The sequence below is a fragment of the Hirundo rustica genome, chromosome 1 (genome assembly GCF_015227805.2).
Source record: "Hirundo rustica isolate bHirRus1 chromosome 1, bHirRus1.pri.v3, whole genome shotgun sequence".
Classification (NCBI taxonomy): domain Eukaryota; kingdom Metazoa; phylum Chordata; class Aves; order Passeriformes; family Hirundinidae; genus Hirundo; species Hirundo rustica.
In genome coordinates, this window is record NC_053450.1 from 136,528,899 (window position 1) to 136,546,283 (window position 17,385).

The 17,385-nt window shown below is 37.2% G+C and overlaps 1 protein-coding gene across 14 annotated transcripts in view; it reads left to right on the forward strand.

The window, feature by feature from the left end:
- The window catches only part of CACNB2 (calcium voltage-gated channel auxiliary subunit beta 2), a 244,369-nt gene extending 229,767 nt beyond the window's left edge, over nt 1-14,602 (forward strand). For 7 of the 14 annotated variants that reach the window (XM_040059422.2, XM_040059447.2, XM_040059437.2 and 4 more), the window contains 4 exons: nt 4,330-4,481; nt 5,278-5,373; nt 6,669-6,854; nt 11,459-14,602. In XM_040059422.2, the coding sequence (XP_039915356.1) occupies nt 4,330-4,481; nt 5,278-5,373; nt 6,669-6,854; nt 11,459-11,950 (926 nt within the window). In that variant the 3' untranslated portion in view covers nt 11,951-14,602. Of the gene's footprint in view, nt 1-4,329; nt 4,482-5,277; nt 5,374-6,668; nt 6,855-8,258; nt 8,303-11,458 lie in introns of all 14 variants that reach the window. The other 7 variants (XM_040059455.2, XM_040059427.2, XM_040059510.2 and 4 more) reach the window with 3 other exon arrangements.
- Nucleotides 14,603-17,385: the final 2,783 nt, after the last annotated feature.

A 17,385-nucleotide genomic window follows, 5' to 3' on the forward strand; every position in this document is an offset into this window, starting at 1 on the left:
TGTTTATTTATTAATTTATTTTCTTGGATTTTAGATATGACCTTTACTCATTTCTAGCAGTTTTTTGGTGGTGGACCTTTTATGTGGTTTTAAGGCACTGGGATAAAAACTAGAGTTTTTTTTCTTTCACCTTTGTTACAGAAATCCTGAGGTTGTCTTAAACGTCTCAATACTTTAATTATAGTCATGGAGTTTAGTGGTTAATTATTTTTAAGTCACTGTGTTTTTATAAAAGAATTAGCAAAAAAAAAAAAAAGAAAGAAAAAAAAGAAAAACAACAAAAAAACATGGCTACTGATAGCTGTTCTGCTTAATTAATAAAATTATTTCAAAGCCATTTGTGTAAGATGCTGCTAATCATTTTGTATTGCATACATTGACAGAGTTGTGTTCTTTTCATTCCATATGTCTGTAATATCAGGTGCCATGTTTAAGAAAAACTAGAATGCTTTGTCTCTGTGCCTGTTGCAGTTGAAATCATAATTTACCTATCTGTTTCAATGAACAAAACAGAGCCACCGATACCACAGACAGGAGACAAGGTCAGACTTAATAGGATATAAAAGCTATACTGGGCTCAGCTGAGAGTATGTGAATTTCACTGCTCCTTGTGAAAATCAAAATTTCTTCACTGCCTCTAAGCAGTATTTTGTGCTTCACTTGGGCCTTTGTAGGCCAGATGCATGTCCATTTTTCATCTCGTGCCTCTTGTGCAACTGCTCTTCCATCAGGGTCTTGCTGAAGCAAATTGCTGGCGTAGCCACTGCTCTGTCAAGCTGAGTATGGCTCCTGGCTGCTGTGGATGCAGCCCAGGTTTGCAGGAGGGTTGGTTGTGTTTCTCCAGCTGTGCGGCATAGGGAATGTTCCTGTACCACGGAGTTATGTAAGTGACCCTGAGTTCCACCGCAGTTCATCATTGACAGAGAGAAAATGTTGTTGTATCTTTGCCAGTATTTTAGGTGAGATTATTAGTAGTGAACTGGGAAAGATTTTTGCTTGGAATTCACTTATGAGGTCCGTCTGGTGTGAGGAATGTTTGTCTGCCTCCATAATAAGCAATTTACTTGTCCCCTCATTGCACTGAATTTCTGTTCAAGGTACAGAAATGATATTGGTAATTAATATTTGGAAGTAGGTGTAACGGTGCTGTATTTAAAGTTCTCTGGGAGATGTGTAGCTACTTTTTCTTAGAGCTGACTCCTTATTGTATGGAATAAATAGTTGAGTGCTCCTGTCATTTAAAATGCATTCACTTTCTGGTTACCGAGGAGACCATATGAAATAGATTGTAAGGGTCACTTTAAAATTTGGTAACTGATTTCTGGGTTTGAGTGTTGTAGCTGGGTTGTTAGCATTTCATGATGATTCTAATTATTATTATTGTTGTTGTTATCATTATTATTTCATTATTATTATATATTATTAATATTATCAACAATAATAATGTTATTATACAGTAATTCTAATTATTTTTAAGGCTTTCATTATGATGGGCAAATTTATTGGAGTTTAGTGTTATAACTTCACTCTTACGCCTCTCCAGTACATAAGAAAGGACATTATTATAAATAGATGGTATTCATAGAGGTGGGAAAATTGCAAAACTATTACTGCGCTGCTTTGAAGTTACCCTACTGTCACTGTTCTCAGCTCCCTATTTTAACTACCAGTGACATTTGTGTTACTATCCCCACATGACTTTTTGAGTTCTTTGCTTACTTTGGGCAAAAGTCTGAGAGAAAATTCATGTTGAAGATCTTGTTGTGAAGGAATTTTTACAGATAGAGAATTTGGGTTTTGAGAGATATTCTAAAGAAAAATGAAAACCATAGCAGTAGCAGTGGATAAAGCCTTTGTCATCCAAAAAGAGAAGCTACTATTATGTAAGTAATTGCAACAATCTTGTAAAGTTGGAATTCAAATATTTCAAGCAAAATGAAAGTTTTTCCAGAATCTGAAGAAGTACTCTAAGGAACAGGAGATCAGGACCTCTTCAGCTATCCTTGTGGCATTTTTCCCATCCATTCCTGACTGAAGAGGTAGAGGCACATGTATTAGTCCACCAGTCATGCAGTGGAGTTCCTTGAACTTCTCTCCTCTACCCAAGTTAAGGAAAAAAAGTACAGAAATACATTTTAATTGACAAAAAAGGATCTCTCTCCATCTTCAGATTCAAGTGGAAACTGTTGATTCATAGGACCATAGTTACCTGCAATTATTGACGTGGGCGTGTTTCACAATAGAACCTACCCTGAGGTATACTCTGCCCTGACAGAGAGTGTTTCAAGAAGTATAGCAGGAAATCTAGTCCACAGAGATGTGTTCTCTGCTGGCAGAAGAGCGCTTTGAACAGTGTAGCAAATACTGCTTCCCCAGATATTACAATACAATGACATAGAGACAGATTTTGATGGTTATAAATTGTCTTGAACAAGAGTTCTTTAACAGTCTGGAATGGTCTTAAAATGATTCATTAACTAATATTTTATCGTCACTAAAGTGTTGAACCTGGTTTGAAATTGCAGGATAGCAATCTAAACTCATCATCAGAACAGCATGACAAATTATCTCTGATATGTTTATTGTAGTTGTCATTTGAACTTAAAAGAGGGATAGATTATTGACTATCTTCTACTAAAACTCTGAGAAAGTGGTATTCAGTGATTTCAGCAGTGTCTCTATGCAACAAAGTTGTAGAAAATGTAATTGTAAATGTGCCAAGAACCATCAGAAGTTCTGTCTGAAAAAATGTGGTCCTAATTCAGACAGCAACAGGATCACAGTGCTTTTACTGACCAGCAGCAAAGCATGCATTGGTGTTTTCCACACTGCACCGTGCACATCTCACAATGTTCACTGCTGTAAAAGACTGATGGTATGTGCTCACCCAAAAGTCCAGATAACCACAGCTGGAAGTGATCTCTAATAAATCCAAACCAGTGTGCACCTCCTCCAATAAAGGATATAATATATAGATTTCCTGATGACCATTTAGCTGTTTGTTTATAAGATGACCATAGCAATCACTTTTTGATTTGGAATCAAAATATTAGCTGGGATGCCTTGCTCTCTCTTGAAAATGTTGCAACCTTTTTAGAGTACCTGATTTATTTAGAAAAAAACCTCTTCATATCTCTTGAAAGAAGTCATTTGATGAAGAAAATCTTTTCTCTAGCCAGATCAGATAGGTTGTGTTTTCAAGCAAAAGTTAAGCTTTTGCCAACCAGCGTAATAGATAAAAGGCTGATAATGTAATTTCAAGAAACTCTCTATTAAACTTTTGATACCTCTTCTTGACCTTTAAGTCTCTCTTGGATGTCTTCTAACATTTTCTTTGAATGGGCTAGATATCTAATCTGGTTTTGATTCATGAAGCGTGCACAACTTTTAAAGGGAAACCTATATGAATTAGTCTTGTCTGGTCCAATGACTTTCTTTATAGACTTGCACAAATCACTCAGCTTCTCTAATTCCTCTGTGAAATCAGCTGGTAGTGAGATTTGAGCAGGAAAACGTGATTTCATTTTAAAGATTATTTTGCTATTGTAGATGTAGTTTTGTTTCATTGGGGAATGAAGACAATTTCTACACCACTCGTGAAAGCGGATGCAGCCCATCTGTCTTAGAGAGGTTTGCCCTGGAAAGTACTGCCAATCAGACAGGGTGCTGAGGAGCTGGGAACATCACTACCAGGAGAAAAGATAATTCTCCTTTGGGAAAATCAGCTTTCCACAGCTCTTGGGATTGTTAGGATACCAGAACATTATTTGGATTATTCAGTTATTTTCTCTTCTAAATGTGTTTTACACATAATAGCCAAATTTTTAACATGGTACCTTACCGAGGCCAGTAGGAAAAAAGAAAAAAAAAAGTTTTCCAGAGCTTTGATAAGTTAAAGGAAATGGAAAAAAAGTAGTTTCTATTAATATAGTGATCAGTACTTCCTAATGCCTATCTCAAGCACACCGGTTTGAGCAAACATGGAGAACATTTGTGGCGTAGTAAGGTTGCTATTTGATGCAGCAGGCATTTGTACCCCTTTTTCTTATGTGCGTGGTCTGGGGTCCTGTAAGAAGGTGTTGTCAGTATCTCTCCAGCCTGGAATAGCAGGAATTGGTGTGGTGAGAGAAGCAGGCAGTGCCTGCAAGGGCAGCAGAACAGGGGTGAAATGCTCTCATTAACGCTGTATATTCAGGTGTGCCAGGGACATGCACGGATAACAACTCCTGCAACCAAAGGAGGAGCAACACACAAGCCTACTACGGTGTTACATTTCTTAAAACGAATCACCTCTTAGTATTTTCATAACTCTAATTTTCTGCTTTGCAGCTGAAGTTCAAAGTGAAATTGAGCGGATTTTTGAATTGGCCAGGACACTGCAGCTGGTAGTGCTTGATGCTGATACCATAAACCACCCAGCTCAACTGAGCAAAACCTCTCTGGCCCCCATTATAGTATACGTAAAGATTTCTTCTCCTAAGGTAAAAATTTTAGAGACCTTCATGTTCTTTCAGGTGTTTGGGGTTTCTTTTGTTTGTTTGTTTGTTTGTGTGGGTTTTTTTTTTGGGGGGGGGGCATTGGGTTGCTTTTTTTAGTTCTTGTGGGGGGTTTTTGGGCCTTAAACACAGAAAATCACTTGTCTTCATTTACGTTCACAGGGATATATTGCCCTTTGGATAGTGAAGCATTAATAATCAAAAAAGTATCTGAGCTCTAATGTTAACTGAAACCTATTTTGGAAAAGATGCTGTAGCTCCAATGAGTTTTTTAATTGGAGTTACACTTTCAGTACCAATCCCATAAACAGTGCTCATGGTTTGTTAAATAAAAATAATATAGAAATGAAAGAATGATTTCCACTGAATGATTATCAGACTGATTGCTAGACTTTAACATCTGATAATATACTCTTTCACTGTGTGTAAAAAAAAATTGCAGACCTTGTAAAGAGGCATTTGAAAGAGAAAAATGAATTTTTGGGAAGAGAGCTCAGGAGATCAATTTAAAAAATTCAGCTTAGAAACAAACAAAACCAGAAGCAGCAGAAAAAAAAGCAGGAGTGGAACTTTTTAGTGCTTGTAAAGGAAAGGAGATATTTGGATGTAAATGAAAATTAGCATATCCTGGATGAGGGAACATGAGAAATGTTCTTGAAGCCAGCAAATGAAGAATTTGCTCTGCTCATGTAAGCAGTTTCAAATGTAAACATTTGGGGTACTTAAATTTGTGTATTAAGTCTGAGCCTGCTCACTTTTTCTAATGTCTTATTTTTCACAGGTTTTACAGAGGTTGATAAAATCTCGAGGGAAATCTCAGGCCAAACACCTTAATGTTCAGATGGTGGCAGCTGATAAACTGGCACAGTGTCCTCCTGTGAGTTACTGTTAATTTACGTCTTGTCTCTGAAAGGTGCCTTTCTTTTCAAGCATGAGGTTAATTACATAATTTTCGGGATTGTTTGCCCTCTTCTGGCCATATTTAACTATTGCTTTTTGCAGAACACCTCCTGAGGTCTCGGGGCTCTGCACTAGGGTGCAGGGGAAAGAGAGTCAGTCACCATCAGTTACTAAGATGTGTGCTGATACAGTCAGTGCTTCAGTAAACTAAACATTTGTTTTACTTGATAAGTTTTAAGGGGTTACTGGTCTAAAAATGAACCCTCTTAGTGATTATGCTTTATCTATGGTGGTTTAGAGTAAGGCCAGTGGTTTGAGTAGCTCCTCTGGGACATGTGTCAGCATGACCCACCACTGCTGATGGTCTTGGTCAGGGTTTTGTCAAAGAGCTGAGTAGTACTGCAGAGCTGCCAGCTCTGCAGTTCTTCTTCAGGTGTGCGCTGAAGAAAATTCTCTCAGTTTCCACCTGTAAGGGGAGGTGATGAGACCCCAGCTGTGTTTTAAACCTGGCATGCCTTGCTGGTTGCATACTCAGCTGTCAAGAGTACGGGTAAGAAACCAGAAGATGGGAGTACAGTTCAGTTGCAGATATAATTTGCCATAGTTATGGAGCTGAGTGGAGGGAATGTCTTTATCATTTAAGTTCAAGCATCTCAGTTAAGCAATGCTCAGGTCCCCAGGAAGTCATTGAAGAATGCTGGAGACCTGCATAGGCCCTCAAAGCTGCCTTCTGCTCCCTGACCAGGGAGGAAATGGATGAAACTCGCCTCCTAACTTTAGAAGACTAAAATTAGACTGTGTGACTAATGTCTTAGCTAATATTTGTATGACACTTGGAAACTGAATGATCTATATGCTTACTGTTGTTAGTTATTGGTCTTAGTTTGCCATCGTTTTCTTACAGTTATTCTACAAGGCGATTGAATCCCTTCCTTGCCATTCCATCATTTTAAATAGTTAATTCTTCAATATTTATCTGTTCTTTCTATAAATTTAAGATTTGTTCAAGCTGCTTCTTCCCTCTCTTTGACTGTGCATTACTATGTGGAAGTCACAAGGCCTTGCTTTAGCAAGCGTAACATTAGTGCTAGTTATGATTACGATCTTTTCTATCAACTGCATTCAGAAAAACAAACACAAAAAAAAAGGTAAAATATCTTAATACAAGTACTAAAAATGTGGTTCATTTTTGATTAATGGAAAGTGTGATCAATGTCTGTCTGATCTCCCTTTACCTGGTAATTATTCTCACTAAAACCTTCCCTTTATCAGGAAATGTTCGATGTAATTCTTGATGAGAACCAGCTTGAAGATGCTTGTGAGCACCTTGCTGACTATCTGGAAGCCTACTGGAAGGCCACACATCCACCTAGCAGCAATCCTCCTAACCAGCTTCTCACTCGCACACTTGCAACAGCCACTCTTCCTATTAGCCCAGGTCCAAATATTAATTTACAGGTACAGTTTTTATGCCATCTCTTTTTTTCTTTTGTCAGCTTCTTCTTCCAAAGCACAATTAGGCTGATACTAGAATATGCTGAATATGTTTTCCTGTTGTTGATAGACTAAAAGCTTTTTCAGTAGACATTCACCCATTATCAGCATAAAAGGCAAATGCAAGCATGTTACTGTTATTGCTGTTGAATTTATAGTAGCATGTGTATGTGTATTGACTAGGGGGCTGGTTTTGTTGCCAAGGACTAAGCTGGCCTGACGGAAAACATATGTTGATGTGTAATGGAATACTTCAGGTTTTATTGTGCCCAGGACACCACTGTGCCAGTAAGATATGTACCAGCCACAAGCGTTTTATAGCTGGCCACATGTAATCCAATCAGAGAAATAAAACTAGACTAAGGCTATGCACATTCCAGCCCCTGGTAACGTTCTGACTGATGGGCACACTACCGCTAATAGGCAAATCCCAGCCCCAGAGGCCCTGTATGACAAACTGGGTGATGTACAGGGCACATCCACAAATGTCGGAGGGAAATCACTTCCAATCTTCCCACAGGCTGTAGAGTTGTACAGGCTAAGGATGACTGACTGTATTAGTAGAGACTCAAGGTCAAAGTGGCCCTTCCAGTATTTCCTTTGTTCTTTTATTCATTGGTCATTGCTGTGAAAAGTACAGACTTCCTTCAAGCCAAACTCTTACGTCAAATCCAAGTCCTGCTGCACTGCACATTGTGCAGAAAGACCTTGAGAGCAGCAGGGGCACTCTCCAGTGAGCTGGGAAAAGCAGGCTTTATTCCTGCCTCTGCACTGATGTGCCTGTTGATTTGGGCATATTATGTCCCCTCTATTCTCCTTTGACTTTTGGTTTGTATCATTTTATTGAGGTGTTCACCATAAGGAGATGCTTTCCTTTGGATATGTGTTGCATGATATGTAATGAAGTGTTTAAAGATGATACTTCATTGTAAGTAGTGAGTGACAACTTGAGGCTCGGAAGATCACAGAGGGGGATAAAATAAAGCTGTCCCAGATCAAATAAAGGCTTGCTACATCTAAATTTCTACCTAAGTTTAATATATACCCATAAATTATATACATACACAAGTTACAATTCATAACTTTGGCTAAGAAAAACACCTCCTTTTAGAAAACCAAAGGAAAAAATGTATCTGCACCCAAATGAAAATGCAAAAAAGTTGTGCTCTTTTTTATGGTTTCGCAAAACAGTTTTTTGTGTCAAATAATTTATTTCTCATTAGAAAACCACAGAATTTACAGGTTTGTTCTTTAACAAGAAAAAGTACTTTAGCCATCTTGAAGGGTATCTCCTCTTGCTTTCAGACACAGTTGCAGGAAAAGAGACTGTAAACTATAGCTCATTTCTGCCTTTTTTTCTGTTCTCAGAGCTGAAACACCTTGAAAAAATTGTGAGCTGGAAGAATTTCTGAGTATGAAATTCAGTATTGTTGTGTGCGGCCTTGCTAGATAAACTTTCTTTGCTTTGTAAACTGCTAAATTATTTTGCTCAAGTTTTTTTTTTTTATGCTTTTTGAGTGTGGATTTATAGCTCACATACTCATTGTATTAACCATGTTCTCCAGAGGAACTATGCAGAGTTTCAATAACACTTTTCTGCTGTGCTGTCTCCTTACACACTAACAGATTTTTATTTTAAGGACTAAAAATGAGGGTGTATTTGCAGTTTCACAGTTTGTTTGTAGGTCTACTAATACAGAAGTGTGAGTCAACGGGGATTCCTTATGGAACATAAAACTTTTCTGTTCCTTTGGTTTCATTTTCCTACAATACATCTTCAGCTGACATCTCAAACCTGAGCTTGTCATTGCCTCGGCACAGAGAGGGTCTATTTTTTAGTGATGGTTGCTGAACCCATTCTTTGAACAGTGTTAAGACCCTGTATTTTGAGAATTTTAAGTCTGTGCCTGTGCCATTTGTCTGGAGTGCTCTGCAGGGAAAAGTCATCAAAAGCTTGGTCTGGGGGAGCCACGAACTCACTGCAGAGCATTGGAGTCATCGCCCCCTGGGGCCAATGCAGAGCCCCTTTGCCATGAAACATATTTTGAGTTTGTGGTTTTTAAGTCCCCAGTATGCATTGTAAGGAGGGGTTTGTGTTGCCAGCTGCCAGAGTGGCATTTTTACAGCATGAAGCTGCCTGTGTGCATTGCATGGCACAAGGTGCTTGAGGGCGTGAGGCCTCCTCGGACGGTTTGAAACGAAATAGGCAAACACCTTACACCTTGTGTCTGTCTGAGGGAGAGCTTTGGAACAAAATTGTATGGAAATAGTTGGCTAACTCCAAAAGGACTGAAATAACCTCACACATATATGGTGCAGGTGATCAGGGACCACTGAAAGTAAGGAGCAATGCAAACTCACTCAGCAGATGAAGGCTTCTCTCTCCTCTTTCATCACTTTAAACTTCTTTCCAAGAACCCCTGCTTCTTTGAAAGAACAAACTGAGTACAAAATAGGATTATCTCAAACTTTCTCTATTTTACACAAAGAACCTTATGAAATTGGGTCATAAAATTCCTCCACTGAAGAATCTGTTCCAAATCAGAGCCCGAATTTGGTTATGAACCAAAAAGCCAGACTAATCCAGATTCAGACATTACCTTTTCAGTGTCCCTGTAATTTTTAATGAAAGTTAATGTCAATGAATTTGCCCATAAATCCCAACAGCCCTTACACTATTCTGAAATTGCAGGTATTGGTTCTAAATTTATTCATTGTGTTCTTTCATGTGCTTATCATAGCACAGAAGATGCACCTGAGCTTGTGAAAGTAGCAGTGTTTCCAATGCAGGTTCAAATTTTGAATTTGTTCTCAAACCACAGCAATGACAGAATTTATTAGTCATGATTATGTATTGATACTTGCATTTGACAACATGGGAATTACAGGGTTTCACATGTACACCATGTTTAAAACCAGTCATGGTGATGAACTAGTAAAAGTTGTGTTTACACATGCAAAGCAGGCACTGCTTTCGATTCTTTTGCTTTTCACTTCATTTCATTTACAATTCACCTCTGTTGAGTCATTTCATTTCATCTTGAACACATCTGTTCATGTTTACAATTATTATATTTCTTTCTGACAAATTAGAATCATTTTGAGAATCACAAAAGCAACAACAAATAAGAACAACTGCTATTCATGTTACCTTGGACTCATCTATACCGTTTACTTCAAATTTGAAACCCAGCTCGTCTCTCAGAAGTTAATGTAACAAAATGTTTTCTTAGAAAATTAGGATTTCTCAAATTTACCAAATTGCTGATTTGAAATATGCTGCTTTTTATCAGCAGATTTAAATACGGATTATTTTCCTTTCCAATTTCCTGTAATTTTACTTTTGGGTTGCTAGGAAACCCACCTGCCATGATCTGTGGCTGAAGGACAAAATTTCCTCCTTCTCCCAGCTCTTTTCCACAAAATAGAAAGACAGAAAGAAGATATGTCCATGAGCTGCTTGGGGGCAATCCTTATTTTTAGACAACTCTGAACGTAGAAGGGCAAACTTAAGACTAACTTGGGTATTCAGACTCACTGACAAATACCTGTATAACTCTGGTAAAATCTACATTAATTTTGTGGCAGCAGGGATGATTTTGCCTTGACATTCTTCACCTCATGTGAGAAGTATAATTCATTTTCAATACTAACTATTAATTTTTTTGCAATTAATCCTGAAAAGTCCTTAGCTTGCTGTTTGGCAATAAAAGCAGGTTAATGTAATGAAACCCCCAAATGAGGTAAATAATGCCACTTGTTCATTTTGCAGTGATTTCAAAGCATTTATGCGGGTGAAGAGTAGGTTTATTACCTGGTAATCTTTATTTCAGTCTTTTAATAGCAGTGGTGTGTTAGGAAATGTTGTATGTGATAATATCACACTCCTCCTGCTTTTCTTGGCAACTGGCTGTATTCTCAAGCTCTTAAAATTGCGAGGTCAGTGTTTAATTTCAAGAAGAAATTAAATTATTGCTGAGAAAACAGAAGGTCAGTGATACTATTAGTATCATAATACAAACTTTATTCATAGTAGAATCAATTGCAATTTTTTCCTTAAAAAAAAAGTTACTCTTTAAGAGCCAAGGTTTTGTACTTTGGTTCTTTGCTGAAATCCACCTCCTCAGCCCTCTAAAATCACTTTCCCATAGCAGCTGTTTCCAGCCACGCATCTGTAAACTTTCATCTGATATATGCCCTCTCCTGGCATGATAACTCCTCTCAATTTTTCTGCAGTTTGTCCTATTTCTGCATGCTCTCTTTTTCTTTGGAGGGTGGTGGCAGTTATTGCTAACTGGAGTAGTCAAAAACATCACAAGAAATAAAAATGTGCCACGAATAACCCAAGTGCCACCCTACATTTTGATGAGAGTAAAAAGAATTGTTTGTATTATAATACTGAATTTTCAGTAAAAGTTGAATACTAATGGTTTCTTTCCTAGTTTAGATTCAAAGTGGATTGTTTTGTACTTAAAATTTTATTGGTTTCATGGTACTTTCTAGTTGAATTTGATACTGGGGAAAGTTTTTCAATGTGTACCTCATGACCTTACTGCTGGTTCTGGTAGCAGGGATCTCATGGAGACCAGAGGAATGACCATTCGGTCCCTGAGCGCAGCGGTTCCCACATTGAAGAGGAAGCTCGGCTCGAGCCCATCAAGAAATCCCAGCACCGCTCTTCCTCCAGCCAACACCACAACCATCGCAGTGGTGCCAGAGGCCTTCACAGGCAAGAAACTTTTGACTCAGAAACACAAGACAGCAGAGATTCAGCTTATATAGAGCCAAAGGAGGACTACTCACATGAGCATGGTGACCACTATGATCCTCACAGGGATCATAATCACAGGGACGAGTCCCATGGGATCAGTGAACACAGACACAGAGAATCCCGGCATCGCTCGAAGGAGAGGGACCGCGAGCAGGACCACAATGAATGCAACAAACAGCGCAGTCGTCATAAATCAAGGGACCAATATTGTGACAAGGATGGGGAAGTGATATCGAAAAAACGTAACGATGCAGGAGAGTGGAACAGGGATGTTTACATCCGGCAGTAACTTTTGCCTCTGGCAGTCTTGTGTTTCTTTGAAGTCTTGTAATGATGCCCCTTGAAAATAACTTGGGTTCTTCTTTGCAGAACATATGGTACCCTTCTGTATGCTGATTTGTATTGCTGTTGCTTGCATAGCAATAGCATGAAATAGAGTATTCATATACTTATTTTTTTGGTTAGTGCTATATGAATTAGTGTAGTACAACTGAAGAGTTCCTGATGTTGTACTATGACATTTTTCAAGCTGTTTTTGGTAGCTGCCACTTGAACAATATCTGTTGCCATCAAGGTGTTGTTAGTGTTTTTTAAAAAAAAGTACATTTGATGTTTAATAACGTCCCATGTATTCAGCAAGCCAGGATCAGCACATAAAAAAAATCTAAAACTTTTTGTCTGCTCTGATTTTTAATTTGTATGCACTTGGTTTGCATATTGTTTTAAGCACCACTCTGTTGCTTGTACCTCTGGTGGTCTCCGTATGAAGACAGAATTCAGTCTTGCCTTACACACAGGGGATCATGGAGTCAAAATCTATTTTCTATGTACTGGTACTGTGTACTGTATATACAGTTTATAAATGTTATTTCTGCAGACACCTTCTTACTATATAAGTTTGATCACACTGTTTTAGAGTCCTAATGCCAAGTCAGCAGATTTGCTTTTGAATTACTGGCAACTGGAACTAGCCTCACTTAGGAAATCTGTAACAGTGTTCAATCTAAATACATTTTCTTCTGTAGCAGAAAGCTTATACTTATTGTAAATACGGATGAGTGCTTGAGATAAAGGGTGTAACTCTTATACCTTATGCTGTCCTTGCAAACCAAATTTTGCATTTTAAAGTTACGGTAATGAACTTACCGCTATAAATTAATCTTCTCTGTTCAGGTCACAATATTGCAATGGGCACAGCTTAATTTTTGTTCTACTGTCAGTAAACAGAGCACACATGTTTGAGACATGTATGTAGGTGGGTGGGCGGTGAATCGGCGTTCGTGTGTGTGTGCAGGTTAGGCAGCAAACTGTGAGAATCTACTGAAGAAAACAAAGGTTACTCAAAAGCCCAACAAGTCTATTTCTACATTTTGTCTCTTAATTTAAAAATCCAAATTGCATTCAGGGAATATGAGGGAATTTACTGACCCAGGTAATTGGGAAAGCATAAATCTGCTGGCTCTTTGTTGAGACTTTCAGGAGAGTAAAAACAGGCAAATGTTACTGTGAGTTTCACTGGAAATGTAAAATCTTTGTGGTTTAGAGTATTTGTTTTAGTAAGAAAAGTTTACACAGCTTGTGGAGAGTTATTTTGTTGGAAAATAAATTTTTGTAGCTTCTCCACTTTTTCTACACTTGCCAATTCTCTGCATTTCAACTCTGCAGCCAGCTCACTGCTTTTCCTTCACCAAAGCTGTTGTGCTGCTGATGAGAGCATAGAAAAATGACTGTGATTCTGTTAGGAGCTTTCTAGTGAAAATGCATTGAAATCAAAGGGACTGAACACAGCTTGTTTTGCAGTGAACACCTGTTGCACTGGTAAGTGGGGGGAAAATCACTATTATTTTTGACTCCAGGTTCCATGCCCTTGCCCAGTGTAAAAGCTGTTCTGCATCACATGTAGTCTTTGTAGTACTTGTATGAATGAAATACTTTTTGTATTTCCCTGTAAATAGCACATTATATAAAAACTGTAGTGTGATAATAATTAGTTTAGCTGGGAGTTATTTTTATTTATTGTTTCAATTCTGGGAATATCAGCATTGCCTGATTTTGAATATCATTTTAGTGAAATGGATAAGATATATGGCAGGTGCATGCTTTCCCCAGTCTCCCAGCCCAGCATCCAAGACACTCCCTTAAACATTCTCTGTCCTTCCTCTCTTACCCCTCTTCCTGATGCTTTATAAGCATTTTTAACAACCTAAGAGTGGGAAATTCTGCTGTCAGTTATCTGGCCATTCCTCCCAGTGCTGCTGACTGTTGTGGTTTTTCAAGGGTAGCGTTTGGCTCAAAGCATGAACTGTGAGGAACACAAGAAAAAAGGTTATTTTTCTAGAAATAAAATTCTCATCATTTTTCTAAACATCACTAAATGGCTTTGTAGAGTAAGGAAGAATAGGTAAGTAGATATGTTGTATTACTAAATGGATATAGAAGGGTACATAAACTGGTTTATGATACAAGAGAATTTTCAGGGTATCTGTAAAAAATTACATTAAAAGGCTGTTTTTTGAATCATATCAGATGACATGTAAGTGGGAAGAAAGTGATATTGTCTTGCTCTGTATACCCTGGCTTTAGCTAATTTACCAGCTGCAGTAAATAGTGTTGCTCCCTGCAACTCAAAAGAGCTATGTCCTCTAAGAAGTGATTCCATTTCAATAGCTTGAATATTTTTTCTTTTTTTTGTTGTTTTTTTTTTTGCTTTGTGTTTTTTGTTTTGTTTTTTTATACTTTTGCTCCAGAGAGTGTTTATTTTTCAGCTTACTGAAAGTATTTTTTAAGGAATATTTGGCAGAATTTGAAAGCACTGAGTAGTATACAAAAACTATGGCATAGGTAGTTGTGTATAGACAAATAAATGAGAAAATAAAGAGCATAGACCAAACCCTAGTATTTAAGTATGGCCTACATATTGATTCATGGAGCATAAACATCACCAAAAAAAAAAAAAAAAAAAAAAAAAAAAAAAAAAAAAAAAGAGAGAGAGAGAGAGAAAAGCAAAAAAAAAAAGACAAATCCAAATCCAACTGGTCATAGAATTGTGTTTTTATAGTGCTGCTATTTATGTATAGACAACATACTAACAAACACGTGTATTTCTTAGGCAGACTCACTGAATAGGTTTTATTAGCCTTGCTGAGATACCTTTTTTTTCAGTTCCTGTTTTAAGAGTGACAAATCATTTGTAATGTGTGCTTGTACTACATATATTGCACAATACCACCTGCCTGCTGAGCACTACTTTGAAAAGCACTTTAACAGAGTTATGTCAGTAAGAAGCTTTAAAAATACTCCAAGTGGAGGACATATCAAAGATTATTGTGATGAAATGTCTTTGCAAAGTTTTGCCAATAGAAAGTTTAATATTATTGGTTGCATTAGGATACTAATGAGTTCATATTTCTGTATCTGGTTTCAGGGATTTTGAATCTGAGAAATGGTAGAGTGAGCTCCAGAGTCTTATGGACATGTGGTACAAAACAACCTATAAAAATTCCATTCAAACGAATTAAAAAGATAAGAAAACCAGTGAAACAGAAGGAAAGGGAGAAAGATAAAATAGTTAAGTGATATGTAAGCCTGGGCAGCTCAACTCTGTATTTTTCTAAAGAATTTCAGCATATGGAAGGAATGGGATGCATTTCAAAATCTGCATGTATATGCTAGATGTTAAACTTATTTTTGTGTGTTTTTTCAAATGACTATACATCAGTGCTGAGTAGCCTTAGTCTATCCTTTACCAGTTGTCTACTGTCACACAGATGTCATGGAAGAAAGAATTCTCTTCCAGAGGGACTGGAAAGAGGTGACAGTAGAAGTCTCCAGACCTGCTAAGGGACAGTGAGGAGGAATAAGCAAACGGATTTGTGCGCAAAACCACTATCCTTAGGAGTTATGAGCTGAAACAAACCATTTTTACTAAATTGATCCATAAATTACTGCCTAGAATTGAAGTTTCTTCTAAAATGCTCATGCATTCATGTTCTGTGTCTGGCATCAGGAGTTCAGGATTTGGAAGAGAGTTCCATAGTTTTTTGCTTCTCAAGGAATAAAATTAAATACATTGCTTTCTGTAAGACTCTGGACCTATTTAATGAAGACGAGTTTTAAAGCCACGAAGAGTTTCAGTGGAGCACCTCTTTTCACAGAAATGTGTATACCCTTAGCCTATAGACTTTACTATAAATGGAGAATAAGGAAAAGAAATTCCACCCACTGAACCCTGAGTAAAGGGAGAGGCCCATTTTTCCTTCTCCCTGCATACCTGGGTACTCATCCTATACACACAGTTCCTGCTCAGGTCTAATACACTGCCCCTTAATACTTTGTCTTTTATGAATCTGTTAGCAATTATCATTTTCAAGCTCTGTAGGTTTGTAAAGTCCTGCTCATGTTCTGTGACACCTACAAAGGTTTTAATGGGGTCCATTATTATTCCCTCAGCTGGAACGAAGTGAGTGGTCTGACTGCTTTTAATCAATGTCTGTTCAAAGAAAAAGAGCTGGTGTAAACCACCTCCTGTGTTTGTTAGTTACTAAAGCCTCTTCAAAATTTATTCTGATTTGTGGTTACATTTGATCTCTGATTGCTTTAAAACATCAGGCTGAAAGCTGTTTTCCAAATGTTTTTTACTTTAATTCTATTTCATCCATAAACATTGAGCACATTGCAAAAAACTTGTTTACAAAGTCTAAACAGAGAAATTATTTTTCAGAGTGTAATATAGCATTTCTGGTGTACATTTAGTTATATTTATTACTTTATTGCAGATCTTTCACCAAAATCTTAGTTCTTCTATCACCTGTAAAATATGTGGATGCCATTTTTACTGTGAATGTTTTTAATCAAATGTTATTCAATCAATTTTATTGCTTGGCAATTTGTCTGTAATTTATTTCCCCACTTTTATATAACAGACTATTACATATGAGCTTATGGTAGTTTTATAGACAGTTTCTTTTTATAACTTACCACCCTAGAAATGTAGGGTGGTAAGTTATAAAAACTTACGCAGCCCCAGAAAAGGTTTATATCAGATATAATCGAGATTAAGCAGGTTATTCTAACCCATCCATATTCTCATTTCTTTTATTCTTGCCACTTTTATCTATCATGCATACCTACTCTGCAATTCTAGCAGGTAGAAATTGGATTTTCTCATAAACTTTTTATTCATGAACAATCAAACATAAAAACAAGATTCTTTATATTTTAAACTACCCACTCTAAAGTAACTTCTTGATTGATCACCAGCCCATTCCTTAAAAAGCATATGAAATCCTGTGATCCAAAAAATTGGTGCATTCCATGACACCAAAACAAGAAAAAGCTGTATCATAATTTCATAATATGAGGCTGCCTATTTTAGTATCTTTATACTGATGAAGATAGATATTTAAATTTGGCACTATTACTAATCATTATTTCTGCAAATAGAGAAAACTACTTTTCAGACGTTCTTAATGACAGGCTCTGATTGCATGCCTAATCTGTTTTGTAGGTTTAATCTTTCATTATAATGACAATAACTTTTTAAATTTAATATATAAAAATCTCATATATATATATAAATATATAAATGTATTCCATTGTGCTTCAGCATCAACTGGTGAAGCACAATGACTCAACGTGTAAAGATTATCAGGAAAGTAATCATATGAAATGTTTAAAACATATATACACCATCCATCAGAATTGTGTCAATGAGAAAGTATTCCT